We start from the raw sequence: 24,425 nt of genomic DNA, 5'->3' as shown, positions 1-24,425 counted from the left end.
TAGTGGCCGGATGTTTAATGGAAACACAAAAATGAACAAAAGCGTAGAAAAAAATATCTATCGAGTGCTGTTGCGTATCGATAGTTTTGTGAAAATAAATATTGCGATGTCTAAGTATATTCATATTTCCTCACACCCCTAAAACCTAGTATGATTACCTGAATCAATACAATTGTTAAATAGTCAAAAACCACTTTATTAATATTATTCTAGATCCGTCGAACTGTAGGTGTTGTTTTTGGGGAGAATCTAATGAAAGCAAATTGGATTTTTTTATTAATTTAAAATGTAGCTTCCGCAAGCGTATTTTAAGGATCACCTGCCCCTCCTTCAACAAAGTAAGTTGGGGGTGAGAGTCGGACGTTTGGTTTGTGTAGCAGCTCTGTTGAAATGTATCAAATAAAAGTCGATTAACAGTTTCATAATTTAGTCATATTAGCTTGAATCAATATTTTCTTCAATGTCAATTTGATTTTAAAGTTTAGTCCGAGTAAGGTCAATAGCAACTGGTTGAGTGTCGTCGATCAATAACACGGTCTGGCGCCTTGTTATTTTCCATGACATCCTCACGTTTGGTTGCGTCGGCGCCCCCTCCAGGGCACGTGGGAGTCTCCATCGTGGCCACTAAGACTCGTGACGGCTGAGAAATGAAGACGTACGTCAGCACAGCAGGATGTTTTTCATTTCTCCTTTAAAAAATCTGATGGCGAGTCAAGTCAATTTTTAAATAAAACTGGACATTAATATGTTGGCAGGACAACATTAATGTCATTCATTCATTCAGTAAATAATTTCACACTGTAAGAAAAAGATGAAGGAGGGAAATTACATTAAAAAAAAGAAGTAATTTCCTGTTTGCATGAACAAAATATGGTTTACGTTGCGGACAAAAGGGGAATAAATAGGATTTTGATTCTGAGATACGATTGTAATATCTGAGATGTTGATGTGTATAACGAATGCAAAGGATGGAGTGATGATAGAGGCAGGAAACAGGAAATCAAAATGTCCATATTGGTCGTCGTCATGTAGGTTTAATTACACGTGATTGTGACGTTCATTTTCAACCCCTTATTTTGTTGCATTTGGATTCAAAGTGTCGGACGGAAATCAAGTTATTCACCTCAAACTTAAGCGTAATCTCCAGTCGGTTCAGTGTCTCCCGTGATAAGAACTTGGGTAAAGGTTACATGAAGGGACAGATGTGTGTTCAGATGCTTCGCCGTATCTTCTCGAGGTAATTCTTCTCTCTGCTGGTGATGACCTGGTTTTCACAAGGTCGCACCATTTCTCCATCTCTGTCCATCATTCCCTTCTTCACATACTTCTGTTCCCCCTTTTTTACACCTTCACACGCTGCAGCTTCTCATCTTTCACTCTGTGTTTTTTTTTTATCCTGCACATTTCCAATGTCACTTCCTCTTTTGTCTTCAACGCTACACTTCCTGTTGTCGGAGGTCCTTGTATCCGTGTTATTGACTGAACTTCGAGGCCAATCATTTCCTTTTTAACGACATTTTCATCAATTAAAAATATACATTTATACTTTTGAAATATACAGATACATAATACAAATGATTAAAACGCAGCATTCCTGAAATATTCTTAATAAACATAATGTTTGGCTTCCATCTACTGATGACGCCTCTTTGGCTGATTTGTTTTATGAGGTTATTCTGGAAAATCATTCATTAACAAGCGAGCAAATCCACAGATTTTCAAATCTCTTTATTTTCGTCTGTTAGTTTTTTAATTTCTGACAGGACAGTCAAAGCACGGGGATGTGACGGACGCCTTTAAGTATCCTAACTTAACTTCTATCTATTTGAATTAACTGCTGTAGCTATAAAGGTTTTTTGAAGTTTGAACAGTGTTTAAACTTTGGTCAAGTCGCAGATGAAGACTTGGCTGGTTCCGGAGTGAATCGTCAATATCAGGCTATCTTTACCCTTGTTCTTTTAATCTTTCCATTGTAGACCATAGAACATATCACAGGTGAAACGTAACTGATTTGACATCAAAGTGGGGGCAAAAAAACACGAAGTTGTTATTTTAGCTGTTTTATAGTCTATATTCTTTTGTTTATATTAATATTTTATACACATTCATACTGTATAAGTAATGTATACGTTTTAAGTCTATTTACATCCATAATTCACGATCATAATCCGTATTTTAAATCTGCTCATCGTTTAACTGAATGTGTTATATTTAATTTAATTTTATTCATAATTTTCAAACGCATCTGCGGATTGTTCACGTAAGAAATATCAATATAAATGAACATTGAGTGCGTTCTTACACTAACACAAACTCTATACATGCTCATGAGCAGGTTTTTCTCAGAGTACCTAACATAAGATTGAATATTTTTAGTAGATTTTATGCTGTTGGCGTTTTTTTACAGACACATACTTCTGCTCATTCTTCATGAAAGATACCCATTGTGTGTAACTGGAGTTGCTAATACACAAAATCAAACCAATCAAAAGTGGTACCAATATTGTGGTTTTTTTGTGGACATGAGGGTTTCTCTCTATATTTAATTTTAACAAATCATGCCAAAATTTAGGGTTTAATGACTTGTGTTGTAGAAATATCGTGCTATCATTTAACAGTCCTATCTATGAAACTTTGACTAGACTGCGATCATCATGATCAGTCTTCATCTCTGCAATTGCTCGGAGACGGCGTATGCGTTCATTTCCATCAGGTCTAAAGTAGGAACTTTTTTTCCCCTCACAGTTTCTAAACAAATGCCAATTTCCCAAAGTAGATCTCCAGAGGGATTCATAGTCGATCTAATCTAATGTTGAGTGTGTTTTAGAAACAAACATGTGTACACCGTACACACCGTCCTGTGTAGTACTCGGATAATCTTCCCAACGTCCTCTCATCGCACTCCAACTCAACCCTATTGTTTCTCACAAATAGTGGAGTTGCCGGAGTTCTCGGGGCTTTGAATCCAGGTAAATGTCAGTGTGAAATGTACTTGATCTGACAGGTGACATATGGAGAGGACTTGAGTGACCCTTTGTTCACCTGGACCCCCACGCATGCACATGTCCTCGCACACACACACACACACACACACACACACACACACACACACACCACCTGCTGTGTGACCTTTTCCTTTCTTTTGTGTGCGGTGACAGAAGTTAGAAAGTCCCTCGTTCACTTCAGTTTGAATTTTTTTTTTTTTTAATGGGCTTTAGCGTATGAGATGTCGGCGGCGCTAGCATAGATGCTAGTGTGTCGGTGGATGGGAATGTTTGCAGGTACAGGTGGCAGGTGTGCGGTGAGCGAACCAGCTGCCAGTGTTCCTATCAAGTATCTCCAGTCGACTACCCAGAGATTTGACACTGAACCCAACAGCGGCGACACATGATCGTCCTCCATCTTGACAACACGTGCAAAGCACTTTATCAAGAACGCTCTGTTGCAACACATTTAAATCATCAGATAAAGCCGTCAAGCTCCTGACATTTCCCCCCCCCCCTCTATTTTTTCATCTAGAAAAAACCCACCGGCTTCTCCCTCAACTGGTGTTAGTTAAACAACCGCTGACCTGGAAACGCCTGAGATTCTTAGACGCCTCCTGAAACCGGGCGACGGGTTATGAAACACGACATTCCTTGAATCGCGCTTCACCTCCGGGGGTGACAAGTGACAGTAACGGTTTCAGAAACCGCAGTATCGCACGCACTCTGATTAGATTAAAGTCTTCGGAGGAAAAAAAACTCTCAAAACATTTTTCTTTCGTATGATAAAAAACCCTCATGACGCCGATCTTGATATACATTAAGTCATGCAACATGACAGTGGAAACTTTTGACCTTTTAACATGCCGTATACGCCTAAATCTCCGGGGGGGAAATTTGAAAAGATGAATGCACAGGAAGACGGAGTGGAAAATAGATGACAGATGGACGGGCGGGTCAAGATGGAGGGCGAGCGAATGGATAAGGAAACCGTTGGTTCATATGTGTAGGTACCTCCTTGAAGATATCGTCGGCGAAGCATATTGGACTCAACCGTCAACTGGCCTCGTTTCTAATTTTCTCCCCGAAAACTGGCAGATGGACGGAGCGCGTCAAAGAAAAAGCAAGAAGCAATTTCTCTCCGCACGGTATTTGGAGTGACACGAGCCCAAGGCCCGCTGTAGGTACATATATGTGCAGCCGGATGATGGATGCACGGGATTCGTACGCGGCGAGTTGCCAGTTTGGCGTGGGGTCGGTGGCTCGGGCGCACCCCCCCCGGGCGGTCCTTAACCTCTGAGGTGCTGTAAACAAACGGACGTATAGTCGGAGCGAGAACGCTGTGGGGGGGGGAACTGGACCACATGTGGTATATATAGGCTTCAGAGAGTTCAGAGGACGCCTGTACGATTCTATAATCCGCATCGGCTCGTGAGTCAACGTTGTGCTGCCGTGCGTTAAATGAAGGCGTTTATCACCGATTTCTTCTGCTTGGATGGAGTTTGATGAGCTTTTTGTGAAGTTAGAACTGGTTTCATTTCATGTGTCTATGAACGACTGTCAATGTACATGTCAAAGTACAGATTGGAATCCTACTACTGTACTGGGATCTGAATATTTGGAATACCATCCTGTACTAGGATTCCAGATTCTGCTAGTGAATTCCAATCTCTACTAGGAGAGATTGGAATTCTACTACTGTATTGGGATTTGAATATTGGAATTCCAATCTGTCCTAGGACAAATGGGAATTCTACCAGGACAATCTCCAATTCTTATAGGAGAAATTCTGATTACATCAAAATGTTATTTCGATGTAATCAAACCCTAACCCTAACCCATATGATTATTAAGATCTCAGTTCATTATCAGGATTCCAATCTGTACTAGTACAGATGCAGTACTAGTAGGATTCCAGCCTAAACCGCATAACTAGCATGTACCTGTTGCAATTCCCCCCCCAAGAACAACTTTCATTCTTTTAAAAAGTCTTCGTAGCCTATAACCCTTTTACGTTCTTTAGTTGGCAAATTCACGAGTACAAATTGGCTTATAAAGAACTTGAAAAAGTAATTGGTTGATCCTTGGTTTAAGTCAAAATTTCCAGGATGTTTTCACCTTAGAAATCAGATTTTTTTTGTTGTTGTTGTTGTAAATTTAAAATACTGTAAGTCCAGGATTCATTGAACTAATCATACTTACAAGAGCAACTAATGTCTTGATCAAAGTGTCTTAAATAGATGTTGGACTCTATTGTATCATCAGTGTGTGCTTGTACAAAACTCTCTTTTCCTTGAAATATTGACATTAGAAAATGATCTTAAGCTCCGCCCACTGAAAACGGATGAAAATGTGTTTACCGTAACCACACTTACTCTGCTGTGATTGGTCAATCATCAATCGTGGAGGTCTCCGCCTCCAAGCGACTCTTTGTATAAACAAAGCGGGGCATGATTACAGCTGGCTGGAGGAGGAGAGAAGACATTATCCTCAAAATAAAATGTATTATTACTATTATTACGCCATAATGGACTCCGCTCTCGTAACCTCTCGTTCGCCCAGATTTCAGACGCATTTTAGAAAGTAATCGGTTAAAAAATGGTCATTTCAAACATGTAAGTGAGTCGGGAGAGTTGTGTTTTCACAGTAGTTGCCCTTTAATCATCATGAAATACTGTTACTACAGGACTTATCTCTAATAATTATAATTTATTAAAAGTTATTTTAAACAAATTCTTCAAGGAGTATTAATTGTTCTCTTGCCTTTCCTCGTCTCCATCTCTCGAGCCCTCTCGGTTTAGACTTAAATACAGTAGATCCATAACCATGATATATTGTTTTTTATGTCCTCGTTCTCACCTCCTTCCTCTCCTCCCCACACTCCCTTCAGGATGGCGGCGACAGCTAAAATAAATAAGGGCTTTGGACAAAGAAAGAAAAAGGAATTTTAACGCTAAATCCAATCATTCAAACGGATCCCGACTCTTACTTGTGCTGCTCTTATCTGGTGAAATATAGCCGTGGATTCCACCGGACCAATTGTTTCATCCTCATTCTTACAAGCCATCTATGTTTCACTGCGTATCTTCTACCCTGGCGCTCCTCATTATCTGTCCTGGACTACATAAAGCCCTGTAATAGTGAGTTCTACCTCACATGTGTCGAAAGCCGTGATGTATGCATTTCTTTTAATGCCTTCTTTCTTTTCCTTTCTGCACTTAAAGTTGATTTTTCTCCCTCTCCACCATACAATACGAGAGTGTAATCGCCGCCTCCTCCTCTGATATGCTTTTAATAGATGATTTTAATCATCTTTTTTATTTAGTCGGAAAAGAGAACCTCTCGGACGAAGATTACCTTCGTTCCGAACCGGGCCATAAATCCTAAACTGAGTCATATGCTACAGGCGGGATTACATCTCTCATTTCAGCTCCCATTTATTCCATCGCCATTACGTTTATCTGGAGACGTGACGACGAGCGACGGCCGTACTTTTCTCAATGCCAAACGTCTCTCTTAAGGTTGTCTTTCTCGTTTCCGATAAAAAGTCAAACATAGAGACGTCCGAGTCAAACGTTAACGCCGCCGTCATGTTGTTTCTATTCCATTTACACAACAGGACAAGGATTTTTATTTCATTTTTGGCCTGATCTTTGCAACGGCGTGTGCAAATAAAAGGGTGATGGATGTCACTAATGTGCTTTGACAAAGAGAAGGGACATCCATTCATCTCCTCCTAAGAAGCATTCCCAGTATCTTACTAACAAGCAGAAAAAAAAATCAGGTCTTCGTCTCAAAAGGCTTTTCTACTCGCATCCCTTCCCTTTTACCAAAAGTAATGAACCTTACCTTGAACCTTTCTTTTAATTGGAGTCTTATCAGAAAAGACGAGAGGAATCCTTTTTTTTAAACATTCCATAAATTAATATTTCCCAAGTAAAAAAGAGCCCCTGCTTAGCAATTTAATCAGGCGGCGGCCATTGTGCACGCCGCATCCTTGGCTCTTAAAGGAATGTTATTGAGTATAAATAAGGCTCTGTGGTTAAGTGAGGATCCCTTTTAGAAGCACTGATGAGCCGCCGTGGAGCTGCTTCAAGCCGCATCAGCCGGGGAAATTAACAGACTGAATAAATGCCTCGACTTTGTAGCTCCGTAATGAGGATCCCATTGTCTGCCTCGTCCCCCGGACGGCAGCGCCGCACATGTACTCACATATCTGCTTCCCCCATGCACGCTCTCGCCGCCTCACGTGACCGTCCATGAATGCGACCAAAAGGCATCGACGACAACACGTATTGATTTGTTTCTTTTTCAGATTAATCCGGAATGAAAATGTCATCTCGTGTACTTGAACTACACTTGCATACATGTCTTAAGATTGCATTATATCAGGGGCGTTCGACGTTTATTCGCACGACTGACCGCTTTAACATCGACTCAATCGCCTTAAACATTCATTTTTTTAAATAAAGGTTTGATTTCAAACGCATGAAAAATACATCTCGGAAAAAACGCCGAATCAGCAGAAAACCCTGTAAGTAAGTTAGTAAGACATTTTTATTTGTATAGCGCTTTTCCAGACCAGGGTCACAAAGCGCTTAAACAATCAAAACAATACTCAATAAAGTATATACTTTAAAGGTCAAGATAAAACTGATAACACAACAGGAGTTCCAGAAAATCAAGGAGAAGTCTGAACAAATGGAAACGTCTCAAGATGTTTCTTGAAGGAGTCAGTAGATCCATCAAGAGCAAAGAGAGGAAGATCATTTTACCTCAACTGCATTGTTCCATAAAGAGTTTGTTTTCCTAATTTTTAAAGGGTCAAGAGTCTTTTGCTAATGTACCTTTTGGAGGGAAATCCAGTCTGTTATCAAAATAAAAATGATTTCAGGCAGTAAGATGATCAATACCATAGAAAATCAAAATTATATCTTTTCTTTCTGTGTAACCGACCTGTTTAACGTCAACTTTATCTACTTAAACCTTTATTTTTTTTATAAATTGAAACGGTAAATGCACAAAAAATACATCTCGCTATAACTACTAAATCGGCAGAAATCCTGAGCTCGTTTGGTTCCATAAAGATTTCTTTTGCTAGTTTACAGGCTAATATTTTGAGCAAACTTAACCAAAGAAAAAATGAGTGAAGAGTCACATGCTAAGGTAACTTTGCAGGGAAATGCAGTCTTTTATCAAAAATAAAACTCCTTTCAGACAGTAATAATCAATTCCATAGAAAATCTAAAGTAAAACTTTTTTTTTTGAACAACTGACCTTTATAAAGTGGACGTTATAACCTCACACGAAACAACTATTAAAATAAATTGGAATTAACCTAAAAAACGAACAGTAAATGCACGAAAGATACATTGGTGTTATCTTCACCTTTAAAGTATATATTTTATTGAGTATTGTTTTGATTGTTTAAGCGCTTTGTGACCCTGGTCTGGAAAAGCACTATATAAATATAATACAAATAACTTACTTACTTACATCTTGCTATATCGCTGAATCAGCAGAAACCATGGGCTTGTTTTTACCCGTCAAGATGGTTCCATAAAGAGTTCGTGTTTTCCTAATTCTTGCTAGTTTATAGGATAATACTTTGTGCAAACCTGAACAAAAAACAAGGGTTAAGAGTCGCATGCTAATATTACTCGTAAAACGTCTTTCAATACCAAATAAAATGGGTATTTCTTCTTTCTCTGCCTCACATACCGGGTACCGGGTCCTGATCCTATGGTCTGGGACTACTGTACTATGTCATCTGTGGCATATTTTTGAATGGAAAGTTGTTGTTTTTGTTCTTACAGTCTCGGACCGATGGAGTGCAGTATAGTTTTTGAATATCTGACTCCATGCTTGAATTTTTTTATTGGGCAATTTTTTAATTTTTAATTTTATTTTAAGATTAAGATTTTAGAATATTAGTGTTATTACACAGTTGAATTGTCACCAGGTGTTTGTTTGTGTACTTGTTAACTGCTGAACTGTTATATAGTATTTATTTATATCATTACGATAGTACTATAGTATTGGTTGTATTTTTATATGTCAAAATATTGCACAACACATTAGAAATTCCACGCAAACAAAAGTCTGATGTTTCTTATATCAAATGTTGTTTTTCCATGTTTTTTGACCTCAACTTTTTTTTAAATGAAAAAATTAAAATTTTGTGAATCATCAACTTTTTGTGTTGGTAACAAGAGTTCAATACATTGTGCTTTAAAAGACTCAAAACTCAAGTCTGCATTAACAACACTAGTCATCCTGGATGAATCCCGAACGGATTTAAAATCCAGCTCAATGTTTTACAAATGATCTCTTTCCATCATCCCTTAAAACCCTCAAACTATCAAGTACTCATCGGCCTTTTCATTCAATCTCTTCGCCTCAAGTAGACTTTTCAGAAAATCCAATCCTCGTCCGAAGCTAATTGTCATCTTCGCTCCTCGATTGTTGTCAAACGCATCCGTCTTTATTCCACTTTACGTCAATTATATACCATTTTAATGGTTTCATTTGGCTGGAAACGTCAGATAAATTGATGGAAACACATGATGGATTCCAGGTCAGCGCGCATATGTCACTCCACTCTCCTCGACCCCTTCGCTCGTAATAATTCATGACCTTCAAACCAATCACGATTGTTTATGCTTGGACTAATTTTGCCCGGGATCCGGCCGAGCCAAGGAAGAGTCTCTTCACCTCCGTGTCTCCACTCCCAGGATTAAAGGTGTTTACGGTTCAGCCGCCGTCCATGCATGTAGATCACCCTCTAAATGTTTTACGTATGGAGACGGCAGCGTGATTCCTGATTGATATGCACGCCGGCCGCGATGTCTCCGGGGGAAGTTGTGGCTTTCAATGATGCATGCGTGTGCCCTGTGACCTGACCCGCTTTAGGCCGACACTAGAGCTGTTTATCTGAGTTTTATTATAAAACCAACGTTCAATTGTGCCTTTACTTTGACTCCTAATCCTCAAAAAGACATTTCCTAAATCAAAAATCCAGCATGAAACAAAACTCTTTATGCTTCCTGATCATTTTTGTTTTTGGAAAACCTTAATCTGGTCAAAAGGACTTCCTGCTGGTTTTTGTCCCAGTAAATCAAAGGCTGGCAATTACATTTTCTCAAAGAGCCACGTCAAACAATGCTGCTAAAAATGTGTTCTTTATTTTTAAAAGTACATTAGAACATGTACACGTTTAAAAAAAAAAAAAAAAAAGTTACTAAATAGCTAAAAAAAAAAGTCAAATAACTCCATAAAACCAACATTAAAAGTTGAATGTTTGAGGAAAAAAAAAAGATTTACGTTAATTATTATATTTAAATTTACATAAAATTGTTATGCAATTTATTTATGTTATGTAATATTTAAAAATTATACATTTTAGGAAAATGTTGTCGGAACATGATCTGGAGCTTGTAATCCATGCGTTTGTTTCTTCTCGTCTGGACTATTGTAACAGTTTGTTTTCATGTCTTAACAAGAAGGATCTGTCTCGCCTGCAGTTGATTCAGAACTCTGCAGCCAGAATTCTGACCTGCTCTAGTAGAAGAACTCACATTTCTCCGATCCTTAAAACTCTTCACTGGCTTCCAGTTTCTTTCAGGATCAACTTTAAAATTCTGGTTCTTACTTTCAGATCTATTCATGGTCAGGCTCCTCCTTACATCACTGATCTGATCCAGCCTTACACCCCAGCTCGGGCTCTGAGGTCTGTGGATCAGAATCTACTTATGGTTCCACGCATACGATCTATTGACTCCTTTAAGAAAAATCTTAAGACGTTTCTATCTGTTCAGGCTTTTCCTTGATTTTCTGGAACTCCTCTGTTGTTCTCAGTATTATCTTGATCTTTAAAGTATATACTTTTTTGAGTATTGTTTTGATTGTTTAAGCGCTTTGTGACCCTGGTCTAGAAAAGCGCTATATAAATAAATATTACTTGCTTACTTACATACTTTTATCAATAAGGGTGTGTATTTGCAACAATTGACAATACGATATGTATCACAATACAGGGATGATGGTACCTTATATCGGGTATAAAAATTACGTATACATTTTATATAAAACGATTTAAAAAAATTATAAAGTTTTTTCCAGTTTTAACTGTGAAAGAACTACCATAAAAATAAACTTTAATCTGCCAAAAATGTATAAAAAATAAAAATGTATTGAAACAAAATTGATATGTTATCAGGAAAAAAGTATCAACATATTTAAGTTTATCTATATTTATTATTACATTTAACTACTATACATTTTCACCAAATATATAGTTGAACGATTAGAAATATAATGATATAAATGTATATACTGTAGTATTCATGCATTTTCAATATGAATCTACATGTTTAAATACATAACCAAAGGTAGTTAAATGGGTTAAATATAAATATATACTGTATATATATATTTATATTTATAAAATTATGATTTGCCAAAAAATATAAAAAAATATATATAACTTTATAGAAAAAAATATTGATACACAATTGATACGTTATCAGTAAAAAAAAAAAAGTATCGACATATTTTAGTATATACATATTTCATTACATTTATCTACTATACATTTTCACCCAAAAAAGGAAAAAATAAATTGTATATATATTATATCATTTTTACGCACTATAGTCCATTTTAAACCAGGAAAAAACTATGATGAAAATGCATGATTTGCCAAAGATACATAAAAAAAACACATATATTGATACAAAGTTGATACGTCAGGAAAAAAAAGATCATATTTTAGTATATATAAAGTTGAACCATTAAAACTATAATACTAAAAATATAAGCAGTATGCATGCATTTTCAATATGATTCTACGTATTAAAATACATAAATATTTTATGTATTTATGCTATATATATATCAATAATAAATATTATCTTCTCCCCTGCATGACTGCAGTATTTCTTCTTGTATAATATAACTTCTAAAGTCATCTCACGTTGGTATTTGTTCGTACGATTCCTCCTCTTATAATCCATAACTCGCCTCCAGCATGAAGCGTCCAACACGTAACAAGTCATTCACGCTGATGCAGTATTTATCAGCGATTCACCTGATCTTTACAAGCAGGTGTGTGAGGCTCTTTTAACAGGAACGTCATCTGAAAGCTTTGCATTTCCACTGACGTCTCTGTTTTTTTTTTTTTACTAGGCCCCTGTTGACAACCGAGTTCCGATTACTATCCGTGGTACACCCGGGGGCGACGAGGACGAGCCGTAAAGCAGCCAAGTTATAGCTGTATTGATTCTTGAGTGTATTACTGCTTCACTGTAAAGCTCAAGTATTTCTTCATCAGTTCATCCACACTCGTAAAAACATGTGGTTTTAATCATTTCCTTCTAATGGAATCATATAAACATGCTGGTCTATTATCAGATTACATTTGTTTGTTTTTTAACACAAAAAACAATATACTTTACAATCTTGTTCACGAAAAAAGTTCTCCTTGTTCAATTTCTCGAATAATCCCTGAAAACAATGTCGTTGTATTCCTGCTTGTACCAAATACTAATACCGCTTCCTAAAGGAAAGAAAACCCTGGGAGCCGCAAAACCCATTCATTTACATTTTTTATTTTAAAATATAGTTCCATATAATGTTGACTTTCTCTTTTTGCCTTTATGCTATATTTTAACAATCTATAAAGACAGTTTTAAACAAAAATGTTCGTCCATTTTAAAGAAGCGACAGGAGCTCAGTCGTCTTCATTTTCGTCCAAAAAGACACTTAAAAACCTCCAAATACCTCAGTACTGTTGGTCTGTAACGTCCCTCTTGTATTGAAGCCTGGACATTAGAAGAATCAACCAGAAAAATACTTAAACAAGTCAGTATTTTAGGCTTGTTTTGAGTGGATGATACTGGACTAAATCTCTTATGTTGAGGCTTCAATACAAGTGTGACGTCATTACTATCGTTTTCAAACGTAACCTAATTTATAATAATGTACATGTTTGTAACTGACTGAAAAATCTACAATATTTTCTATGTAGGCTAAAAAAAATGTATGAATTAAAAGGTCTTGATTTTTTTTTCTGTCTGCACAAATTTGAAATTACATTTTTGTACAAACTAAAGTAAAATACTATAACGCTCGTTTTTTGCGTGTTACAGTAACAGTTCTGTTGTTCTTATGTCGGCCAAGTTACGCCTTACAGTAACAGTTTTTTTGTTCTTATGTCGGCCAAGTTACGTCTTACAGTAACAGTTTTTTTGTTCTTATGTAAGCCAAGTTACGTCTTACAGTAACAGTTTTTTTGTTCTTATGTCGGCCAAGTTACGTCTTACAGTAACAGTTTTTTTGTTCTTATGTCGGCCAAGTTACGTCTTACAGTAACAGTTTTTTTGTTCTTATGTCGGCCAAGTTACGTCTTACAGTAACAGTTTTTTTGTTCTTATGTCGGCCAAGTTACGTCTTACAGTAACAGTTTTTTTGTTCTTATGTCGGCCAAGTTACGCCTTACAGTAACAGTTTTTTTGTTCTTATGTCGGCCAAGTTACGTCTTACAGTAACAGTTTTTTTGTTCTTATGTCGGCCAAGTTACGTCTTACAGTAACAGTTCTTTTGTTCTTATGTCGGCCAAGTTACGCCTTACAGTAACAGTTTTTTTGTTCTTATGTCGGCCAAGTTACGTCTTACAGTAACAGTTTTTTTGTTCTTATGTCAGCCAAGTTACGTCTTACAGTAACAGTTTTTTTGTTCTTATGTCGGCCAAGTTACGTCTTACAGTAACAGTTTTTTTGTTCTTATGTCGGCCAAGTTACGTCTTACAGTAACAGTTTTTTTGTTCTTATGTCGGCCAAGTTACGTCTTACAGTAACAGTTTTTTTGTTCTTATGTCAGCCAAGTTACGTCTTACAGTAACAGTTTTTTTGTTCTTATGTCGGCCAAGTTACGTCTTACAGTAACAGTTTTTTTGTTCTTATGTCGGCCAAGTTACGTCTTACAGTAACAGTTTTTTTGTTCTTATGTCGGCCAAGTTACGTCTTACAGTAACAGTTTTTTTGTTCTTATGTCGGCCAAGTTACGTCTTACAGTAACAGTTTTTTTGTTCTTATGTCGGCCAAGTTACGTCTTACAGTAACAGTTTTTTTGTTCTTATGTCAGCCAAGTTACGTCTTACAGTAACAGTTTTTTTGTTCTTATGTCGGCCAAGTTACGTCTTACAGTAACAGTTTTTTTGTTCTTATGTTGGCCAAATTACGTCTTACAGTAACAGTTTTTGGTAAAAACAATGTAAAGTGAAGGAGAGGTTTGCTCATTTTTCATGCATCATTGGGGAAGAAATGCTATAAAACATTTATATAAAACTCCCAAATTGATACTTTCAAAAAACTATTTTTCTAGTGTCTGTTGCCGACTAATGTCCAAGCAATTATCCAACATTTTCCTTCTGTTAAAGTAAATACTTTGCGATACTATGACATCATTGTATTAAGTAAATATTATGATCAGGGTAGTACTAAAGTATGAAGTTGAAACGACAAGAGAGTTTGAATCTCTACCGGGAAAAAAAGCAAATGATGAGACAAAGACACAAGTTTGACATTATACACCTACTTTAGCATCTCTTAAGTTCTTCATCAAAGTCTCGTGTCAATCACAGAGTTGCGTCTCCTCACCCTCCGGGCTGCCCCTCCAGGGGCCCCCCCCTGGTCCCCCACAATTAAACGCCCCCGGATCGACTCCCTTCGCTCTCCGGGTTGGAATCCCAGAGGCGGCTTAGTTAGCCGTGTTTTATTAACGATGTTTGCATTTTAAACTTTTCACTTCACTCGGTTCGCCGAGGAGACGCACCTTCTCTCCGCCGCCTTTTGCTGTCAATCAATGCCACCAGTTTTTTCCACTTCCTGTTATGGGGGGGGGGGGGGCTATGAATAAAAGATGGATCTCAAGAGTCACTGCTTTTTCACAGTGTTTGTCGAGCTTCAGATCAGGACGATGGCGAAAACCTCAGATGGAATTCGGTGGCTTCGACACACACTCACACACACATGCTCATATCTTAATTACTGAGGCTTGATGAGTACTTAACCTTTGCCCCTTGCTGCTTATGCTAATGCGAGGAGGTCAGGAGTGTGTTGATTGGCTGGCTCACTGTCAACTCAGCCAGAAACACAAGTGGTGGCGACGAGGGTTGAGGACGAGGGAGACGTAAAATTAAGTTTCAGGGATTCGTCGAACGAGTGAATGTATAAAACGGGTGTTAAATCGTTCAAACCTTCACCATTTGACTTTTTTTAGTGACCACCGAAAAGACCATTCCTCAGGTTAAACGAGACAAGGAAGCGGCGGAATGCCGACGCTTTATTTACCGAAGCTCTCCCACTAACGGCCCGTAACAGCGTGGCTTCACGGTCTGCAGCAGTGGTTTGTGCGGAGCAGCATATGGCTCGCTCGGCGTGTAATGAGCTCATCCTCTTCCCCGCCACGTCGCCGTCGCTACGTGGCCGTGGGTGTCGAGCAGCAGGGGGAGTCATTTAGAGGACGCGCGACCACACAACACACACCTCTGGAGAGCAAAATAAAAGTTTTACTAGGGACACGAAAGGCTTCTCGTCATGCGGGGAGCAAACATGTATGTTTTTGATTTATTAGTCAGTGAAAAAATGATATATACTGTGTGTGTGTGTGTATATATATATATATATATAAAAATACATAGACATATGTCAGAATACAGATTGGAATCCAGTAGGATCTGGAATCCTAATAGTACAGATTGGAATTTTGATGTAATACAAATGTCTTTCAATTGGAATTGGAGATTTTCCAATTCCAATATTCAGATCCCAATACGGTAGTAAGATGTGTACTAATACAGATTGGAATTCACTAGTAGACTCTGGAATCCTCCTAGTAAAGATTGGAATTCCAATATTCCGATCCCAATACGGTAGTAGGATTCCATTTTCCCTTGGTACAGATTTGAATTCACTAGTAGAATCTGGAAACCTCCTAGGACAAATTGGAATTCCAATATTCAGATCCCAATACAGTAGTAGGATTCCATTTTCCCTTGGTACAGATTTGAATTCACTCGTAGAATATGGAATCCTCCTAGAACAAATTGGAATTCCAATATTCAGATCCCAATACAGTAGTAGGATTCCATTTTCCCTTGGTACAGATTTGAATTCACTCGTAGAATCTGGAATCCTCCTAGTAAATATTGGAATTCCAATATTCCGATCCCAATACAGTAGTAGAATCTGTACCAGTACAGATAGGAATTTACTAGTAGACTCTGGAATCCTCCTAGTAAAGATTGGAATTCCAATATTCCGATCCCAATACGGTAGTAGGATTCCATTTTCCCTTGGTACAGATTTGAATTCACTAGTAGAATCTGGAAACCTCCTAGAACAAATTGGAATTCCAATATTCAGATCCCAATACAGTAGTAGAATCTGTACCAGTACAGATAGGAATTTACTAGTAGACTCTGGAATCCTCCTAGTAAAGATTGGAATTCCAATATTCAGATCCCAATACAGTAGTAGGATTCCATTTTCCCTTGGTACAGATTTGAATTCACTCGTAGAATCTGGAAACCTCCTAGTAAAGATTGGAATTCCAATATTCAGATCCCAATACAGTAGTAGAATCTGTACCAGTACAGATTGGAATTTACTAGTAGACTCTGGAATCCTCCTAGTAAAGATTGGAATTCCAATATTCAGATCCCAATACGGTAGTAGGATTCCATTTTCCCTTGGTACAGATTTGAATTCTCTAGTAGAATCTGGAAACCTCCTAGGACAAATTGGAATTCCAATATTCAGATCCCAATTAAGTAGTAGGATTCCCATCTCTCCTAGTAGAGTTCGGAATTCACTAGTAGAATCTGGAATCCTCCTAGTAAAGATTGGAATTCCAATATTCAGATCCCAATACAGTAGTAGGATTCCATTTTCCCTTGGTACAGATTTGAATTCACTCGTAGAATCTGGAAACCTCCTAGGACAAATTGGAATTCCAATATTCATATCCCAATTAAGTAGTAGGATTCCCATCTCTCCTAGTAGAGTTCGGAATTCACTAGTAGAATCTGGAATCCTCCTAGGACAAATTGGAATTCCAATATTCAGATCCCAATACAGTAGTAGAATCTGTACCAGTACAGATTGGAATTTACTAGTAGACTCTGGAATCCTCCTAGTAAAGATTGGAATTCCAATATCCCGATCCCAATACGGTAGTAGGATTCCATTTTCCCTTGGTACAGATTTGAATTCACTAGTAGAAGCTGGAAACCTCCTAGGACAAATTGGAATTCCAATATTCAGATCCCAATTAAGTAGTAGGATTCCCATCTCTCCTAGTAGAGTTCGGAATTCACTAGTAGAATCTGGACTCCTCCTAGTAAAGATTGGAATTCCAATATTCAGATCCCAATACAGTAGTAGAATCTGTACCAGTACAGATTGGAATTTACTAGTAGACTCTGGAATCCTCCTAGTAAAGATTGGAATTCCAATATTCAGATCCCAATACGGTAGTAGGATTCCATTTTCCCTTGGTACAGATTTGAATTCACTAGTAGAATCTGGAATTCTCCTAGTAAAGATATTTAATCATCTTTTCTTACTAAATATAAATCACATTATACTCTTTATTAGTGGTGTTATTAAATAGATGGGTCAACAATTTTTGTCATTTTTGTGTTGCAATTAAACTTCCCGTCTCTAGATGGCAGCAGTATTTACATCTCTACAGCGCTTTGTGACCCTGGTCTAAAAAGGCGCTTTAGAAATAACCATTACTTACTTACTTTACAGATAAAGGAACAATTGAATCCTAGCAATGACTGAGGACGAGAGGAGACAGTCTACTCTAGCAGGTTTTAAAACTGATGTTTGGACATTTCTTTATTTTTTTTAAACAAATGAAAGCAGTTACGTATTGTGATAAATATTGCACTACTATATTCTTGCCAAAACACTTGCCCTGGTCATGATCTTCTGTTCTCGCTTGTTAGCTGTTATCACTCTCAAACATGGCGGTGCTAGCGTGGCGTAGCAAAGGGCACTGCTGTTACGTAACTTAAAACCTGTTCATGAACAGATTGAAGGTACGGAGGAGGTAGTTAGACGAGGTCAAGGGTCGCCAATTAAGTCTCCCGAGGGGCCACATGATACTGGGGATGTTGTAAAGGGCCATCCGACCAAACGAACATTGTGACGAATTAATAGATGGGTTAATACGATGAGAACATGTGAAAGAAATACACGGGCAAAATCATAGAGACAAGTATGGATATACCCATGTATATCCAACATACTTACAATCAACTGGAAAAAACACATCAACCAATAAGAATTAAAAATAATTAAACATTTACCCTGGATCGGCAATAATCTGGCGGTAAGATGCGTATCACGATACAGTGGTAACAATACAGTATATTTTGTAATACTCTAGGATATATTTGCAGTATTGTAAATTAACAGACCTCACGACTTTTGACCAATTTGTAAAATCAGCTTTTTGAAACGACTGTATCTTCTCGTCCTCAGCCAACATCGAAGATCTTACGTTGTTTAATTTAGCTGTGGAGGATGTAATGACTGCTGCCATCTAGTGGTTGGAAGTCAAATTGCAACACAAACATGAAATCAATATGAAAATATGTTAATTCTAATAAAAATTATAATTATATATATATATATATATAAGGTAAGGTAAGGTAAAACTTTATTGAATTGTTTTTTTTCCAGTAGCCAGCAATTTTTCATAAACAATAAAAAATAATACATAAAAAATAAAATAAGAAAAGAACATAAGCGGAAGAAGAAGATGACACAATCTAAGTCTAAAGATAAAGACAAAGAACATAGAGTCAAAGAAAAACAACAAAGACAAAGGATACAAAGACTAACAAAGACTAACGACTAACTATATATTATATATATATATATAATATTTTACACACGCTTTAATGAACTATTAAACATAACTATGGTAGTAACACATAAGGTTATCTTTATTTTCTGCTTGCAAATCACATTTTATTATTTTCATTTATTACAAAAAAAATAAGTGTATGTGAATTTGTTCATGTTATTGTAAATCGAATGTTTTTAATTTACACACAGTTTATTTAAATATAAACCATAACTCTGGCACTGTATTTCAAAGTAGTTTTGACTTTTCTTTTTAAACTGAAAGAGACACTAAAATTAATGGGAAGAAAAAGTACAAACGCAAACTTTTCCTGACATGTAGAGTTGAACTAGTAAACAAGAATAGAACGTAACAAAAAAACAACATTTGTCAAAAACAAATATAAAAACGATCTCCCTGGTAGGTCACGGCGTCAACATTCTTTTACAGTAATTTAATTTGTACCGAATTTTCAAGGCGTTGATTAACTTTCCGCTAAATTAGAATCAATTAAAAAAAGGAAAAAAGATATTTTCGATGTTCCTGTTTTTTCCTACATAAAAGAACTATAAATATTCTTCCACCGGAGTTTTGTTTTGACACACGGAAGTTAAAGTAGACCCTTAAAATGGGTCATCCTCCTCCTCCCTGGTCCATCTGATGCCTAGAGATATTTCCGACGTCGTTTTTTCTCGTCCAAGTCGACCTGATCAATGCGTCCGGACACCGAGTCCGCTCTAATTTGACTGATTCTCCGCGTCCGCCGAGCCGTGAAGAACCGGCATGTACAGCGTAGACCTCCTCAACGTACATACATGCACAGAGGTCTTGCATGTATGCATGGACATGTGTGTGCGTTTGTTCCCTCGCCGCGACTATTGGCAAGCGTCTGAGCGATGAGTCTATAAGGAACGTGGGCCTGTGTGTGTGTGTGTGTGTGTTAGTGTGTGTGTGTGTGTGATGTAGAGATTTTGGGGAGATGCCAAGGAACCATGTGTGCGCACACTTGTGCACCCCGTCCTATGATCTCGGGGGACATCTGCTCCGGTCCGGGTCACTGGCGGCGAGTGTTCAGTTGGGCACAAAAAGTATCACCGCGGCAACCGCATCACCTAATCCCATTAAATCGCATCCCATCCCAACTTCATTTTGGAGGGGGGTGTGGCCCCCCGAGGCCCCCCCGCTCACTCCCTGTGTCAGCGCCGAGTCAGTGGGCGAGCGACGAGGAGCATATTAAAGGAATGTTTGGCACATTTTGGCAGGAGACGGTGTGAATTATGTAGACCACCCCTACAAGGCCGAGCAGCGTGAGATCTTCATCAGAGGCGAATCCAGGCGTGGATGGGAAATTGAACCCGACAAGAAAGTATTGTTTGTGTAATTAGCTAGTTAGCGTATCCATGTTTGGATATGTTTTAGCTCGTTTGAATTTCAAAAAGCTGTGGTCGATGCGAGGTGTAGATTCATGTGCAAAAATCTTAACGATAAGTTAATGTTTCAAAACTGTTTCCATATTCTGGTCTCCACGTGTACGACGGCGCTCAAACACATCGTGTTATTTCAACGTATTTAATGGAAAACCCATTGAAGGAAAAAAAACGTATAATATTATTCTAATTGGTAACAAACTAGGCGGCCTGTTATCGGTTTTTGCAACTCTGTTGAGTTTGAGAGGAAGAAAAATACAAGTTAGGGAGAGAATGCTATATTAGCTAGCTAGCTTGGAAGATACCGAACGGAAAACAACAATAATTGCTTTTTATAGTCGCGCTATTATTGGATAGCTATCACTAGCTAGATTTCTACTAAATCTACAGCCATCTATGTATTGCTATATATCAAGAGCTATCTATCAATGTGTATTTATCATCTATCCAAAGCTATCTAGCTACTGTATATAAAACGATTGCTACTGAATCTACAGCCATACCTCTATAACTAGGTGTAGCTAGCGGATCTGTTGTGTGGAGTCCCTCAAGGTTCTGTTCTGGGTCCTTTATTGTTTTTGCTGTACTTGATTCCCCTGGGTAAAATCATTCACAGGAGTCTCAAAATCAAGGAAAATCCTGCACGATCGGCAAAAATCTGGTACGAAACATCAGGAAATCTCTGAATGATTTTACCCACAGGTCACTGCTGTAGATTGTAAAGTTAGGTCTGGAATATATCGAGAAAACAATCCCAGAAATTGATGATGTTAAATGTTTGGAGTTCGCAGAAGTTTACTCAAAAACAGCGAGTGTGTGATGTCATCTGACTCCGACAACATATTGAACTGATTCTTTTTATTTTTTTTACTCGCACAGACATGTAGTCTGACTCTGTGTCTCCACCTTCAGCTAGTTTACCTCACAACACTTCCACCGCTACCTCTTTGTTTCTCCCCGGGAATACAAACACCGCCTGACTCAAAACACTAGTGACAGTTTGCATCCAGTTTTCATTGCTCCTCCTTTGTACCATAAATCTCTCTTCACATTCCCCCCCCACTCCTCCCTTCCATCCCTCCCTCTCCTTGTTCCAGCTGTCAGGAGGCTTCGTTATTAAAGATTCATGGTGGAGTCTGGGCAGCTCCTCCAAAAGCTTTTGTCAGACAGACCGAGTGTCTCAAGTCTCGCCGCCGCTAACCGAAGGTGACATCGAGGCCTCGCCGCCGCACACGGGATCTTTTTCCACGACACGCTTCCTTCGTTATCGTCCCTCGCGTCACCTTTTCAGCAGCCGTTTTTGAACATTCAAAAATATTCCGTAAAGAGCGATTTCTAGCTTCACTTCCATACGGCCGACTCATCTTTTTTCATACGTTCACCTGATTTTGACGGTTAGAATATGTTAGAATATGCTTGAAATGAAAGTTGTTTAATAGGATAAAGTTATAAACTGTCTCAAAACTTTCATTTCATATTGTATCTAGAAAATCAGTACCTTATTTTCACCCAAAATGTATTTTTATTGATACAATCTCAATCATTTTTTTAATCATTTGAAATGTTGTCATTAAGACGTATCAGGCAGCAGGGGGCGATAGCATTCATTTCTTTTAACACTACAAAGTAGGCGAAGAAGAGTTGCTTGAGCGACAATCTTCAAAAACATTTGTGGGTGTAGATCAATGGTGGGCCACAGCATCTGAGGCCATTCAGCAAAAATAAAGGAGCGAAAAGTACAAAAAAATACTAGTTTTTGTCTCTAATTTGACTCTTTTAAGTGGCAATAAACACTCACAAACATAAAACAAAAACTCTATAATCTATAGTTTCTATATGATCTGTGACCTCATAAGGGCCACACAAATACAGTTAAAGCAGTTACGATTTCGATAAGAATCATGTGGTCTGTTAATTCTGCAATGACTGAGGACGAGAGGATACAGTAACTCCAGCAGTTTTTAAAGCTGATGTTTGGACATATTTTGGTTTGAAAACAAATGAAAGCAATTACGACTTTGTCAAGAGTCATGTGGTCTGTAAATACTGCAACACCAGAGTCAAGTACTCGACAATACTACAAATATATCATGTGGCCTGTGGGCTGCACATTTTTGGGTCTAGTAGGTCATCTGGAGCCTTTACAGATCACTTTAGCTCCTTCAACATTAGCAACTGGGTTCATATCCAAGCTTGAGCTAGAGTCTACAGTGCAAGTTGCAGTCATTACGTCCTCTGCTGCGATTATGATGACTGAGGACGAGAGGATACAGTGGACTCCAGCAGCTTTTAAATCTGATGTTTGGACATATTTTGGTTTGAAAACAAATGAAAGCAATTACGACTTCGTCAAGAATCATGTGGTCTGCTAATTCTGCAATGACTGAGGACGAGAGGATACAGTAACTCCAGCAGCTTTTAAAGCTGATGTTTGGACATATTTTGGTTTGAAAACAAATGAAAGCAGTTACGACTTCGTCAAGAATCATGTGGTCTGTTAATTCTGCAATGACTGAGGACGAGAGGATACAGTAACTCCAGCAGCTTTTAAAGCTGATGTTTGGACATATTTTGGTTTGAAAACAAATGAAAGCAATTACGACTTTGTCAAGAGTCATGTGGCCTGTAAATACTGCAACACCAGAGTCAAGTACTCGACAATACTACAAATATATCTTTGTTACTACAGTATTGCAATATATCATATCGTAGCTTGTATCGTGATACGTATCCACTCTAGAGTCTTATCAATAAACACCTTTAATAACAATGTTTTTATGTTTCAGAAAAGCTCAGGACCAGGAGAAGAAGGTGGTGGTGGCCGGTTGCGTCCCCCAAGCACAACCACGCATGGACTACCTGAAGGGCCTCAGCATCATCGGGGTACGTTCAGAGAACATTCCACCGACGCCTTCTCATGTGTTTCTCGGTATATCGTGCAAAGCAAGATGAGCTTTTTGTGGAACTTTTTTTTTTTTTTTTATTCCCCGCGTCTACCGGTGACCTTTGCCGGGCAGAAAAAAAGTGCAGACAACTGCAGACGCTTGACTCGTCGTTCACCTGCTGCCAGCCTGCTGTGTGTGTTCTATTTCGGACGCCCCGCCGCGCAGCCGATCGATATACATCCCCAGAAAACAAGAGCACCGAGGTGAAGAGGGTGGACAAATGAACACAGGATGCGAGGGAGGAAAATAGCTGCTCAGCACAAGAACATCCACGCCGTTAGCAACACTAAATGTGATTTGATAAATGAAAGAAAAGGTTAAATTTGTTATTATTACGGGGGCAACTAATGTGAAAACTCCAACTCTCCTGAGTCAAATGTTGAAGTCTCCAAGATGCAGTAAGTCCTTCATCATGACCACGTTTTGAACTTATTACTTAAAAAAAAAAGTTGCTCTGAAATCTGGGCGAAGGAGAGGTTACGAGAGCGGAGACAATTATGACGTAATAATGGCTTCACTCCTCCTCCTCCGGCCAGCTGTAATCATGCCCCGCTTTGTTTATACAACGAGTCCCTTGTAGGTGGAGACTTCCAGGATTGATGATGCGCAGTATTCACAAATTGAGCGAAGAAGAGTTGATTAAGATACCAGAGACAAAATCTATGAATGATTTGCTGGTCCTTTTAAAGGGCCACATTTGGCACTTAAAAGTATTTATAAGCCCCCCGTCGGTGTCAGTTTAGTTTGTCGTAACCTCTGGTCTGAAGCCTTGAATCCTTGTTTTTGTAGGAGGTCTAACTTTAGTAGACCACTGCGATTCATTGTGGCATCTGTGTCTTGGTTCTGGTCCCTGGTCTTGGATTCAAGGTGACTTTTTTTTCCCCGTAATTAATAGATTGAGTCGATGCGTACGTCCTCCGATGAGCTTGTTGTCGCATAAATGTTTCACTTCTATTATTTAAGAGATAGAAAAAATAAATCTGAACGGAACAACAGAAGCCGTTAGAAGTCATAATCCTTCAAAAGCTTCCCAGATCCAGATGAAACTCCAGAACACCACTAGATTAGAATGATACGTTCCCATCATTATGAGTCCAGATCATTTCCCGTAAATACATGGATTTATTCTCGTGACAAAATGACAAGCA

At 38.3% G+C, this 24,425-nt stretch overlaps 1 protein-coding gene across 1 annotated transcript in view; it reads left to right on the top strand.

Moving 5' to 3' along the window:
* Positions 1 to 24,425, top strand: part of cdkal1 (CDK5 regulatory subunit associated protein 1-like 1) — a 289,248-nt gene that overhangs the window by 51,776 nt on the left and 213,047 nt on the right. Inside the window, exon 5 of the mRNA XM_087779017.1 lies at positions 23,119 to 23,215. Within this exon, the coding sequence (XP_087635143.1) occupies positions 23,119 to 23,215 (97 nt within the window). The remainder of the gene's footprint in view (positions 1 to 23,118; positions 23,216 to 24,425) is intronic.

This window comes from Callionymus lyra, chromosome 17 (genome assembly GCF_982586985.1).
Source record: "Callionymus lyra chromosome 17, fCalLyr1.hap1.1, whole genome shotgun sequence".
Taxonomy (NCBI): Eukaryota; Metazoa; Chordata; class Actinopteri; order Syngnathiformes; family Callionymidae; genus Callionymus; species Callionymus lyra.
Note: the sequence above shows the minus strand (reverse complement) of the source record. Positions and strands in the feature narration are given on the sequence as shown.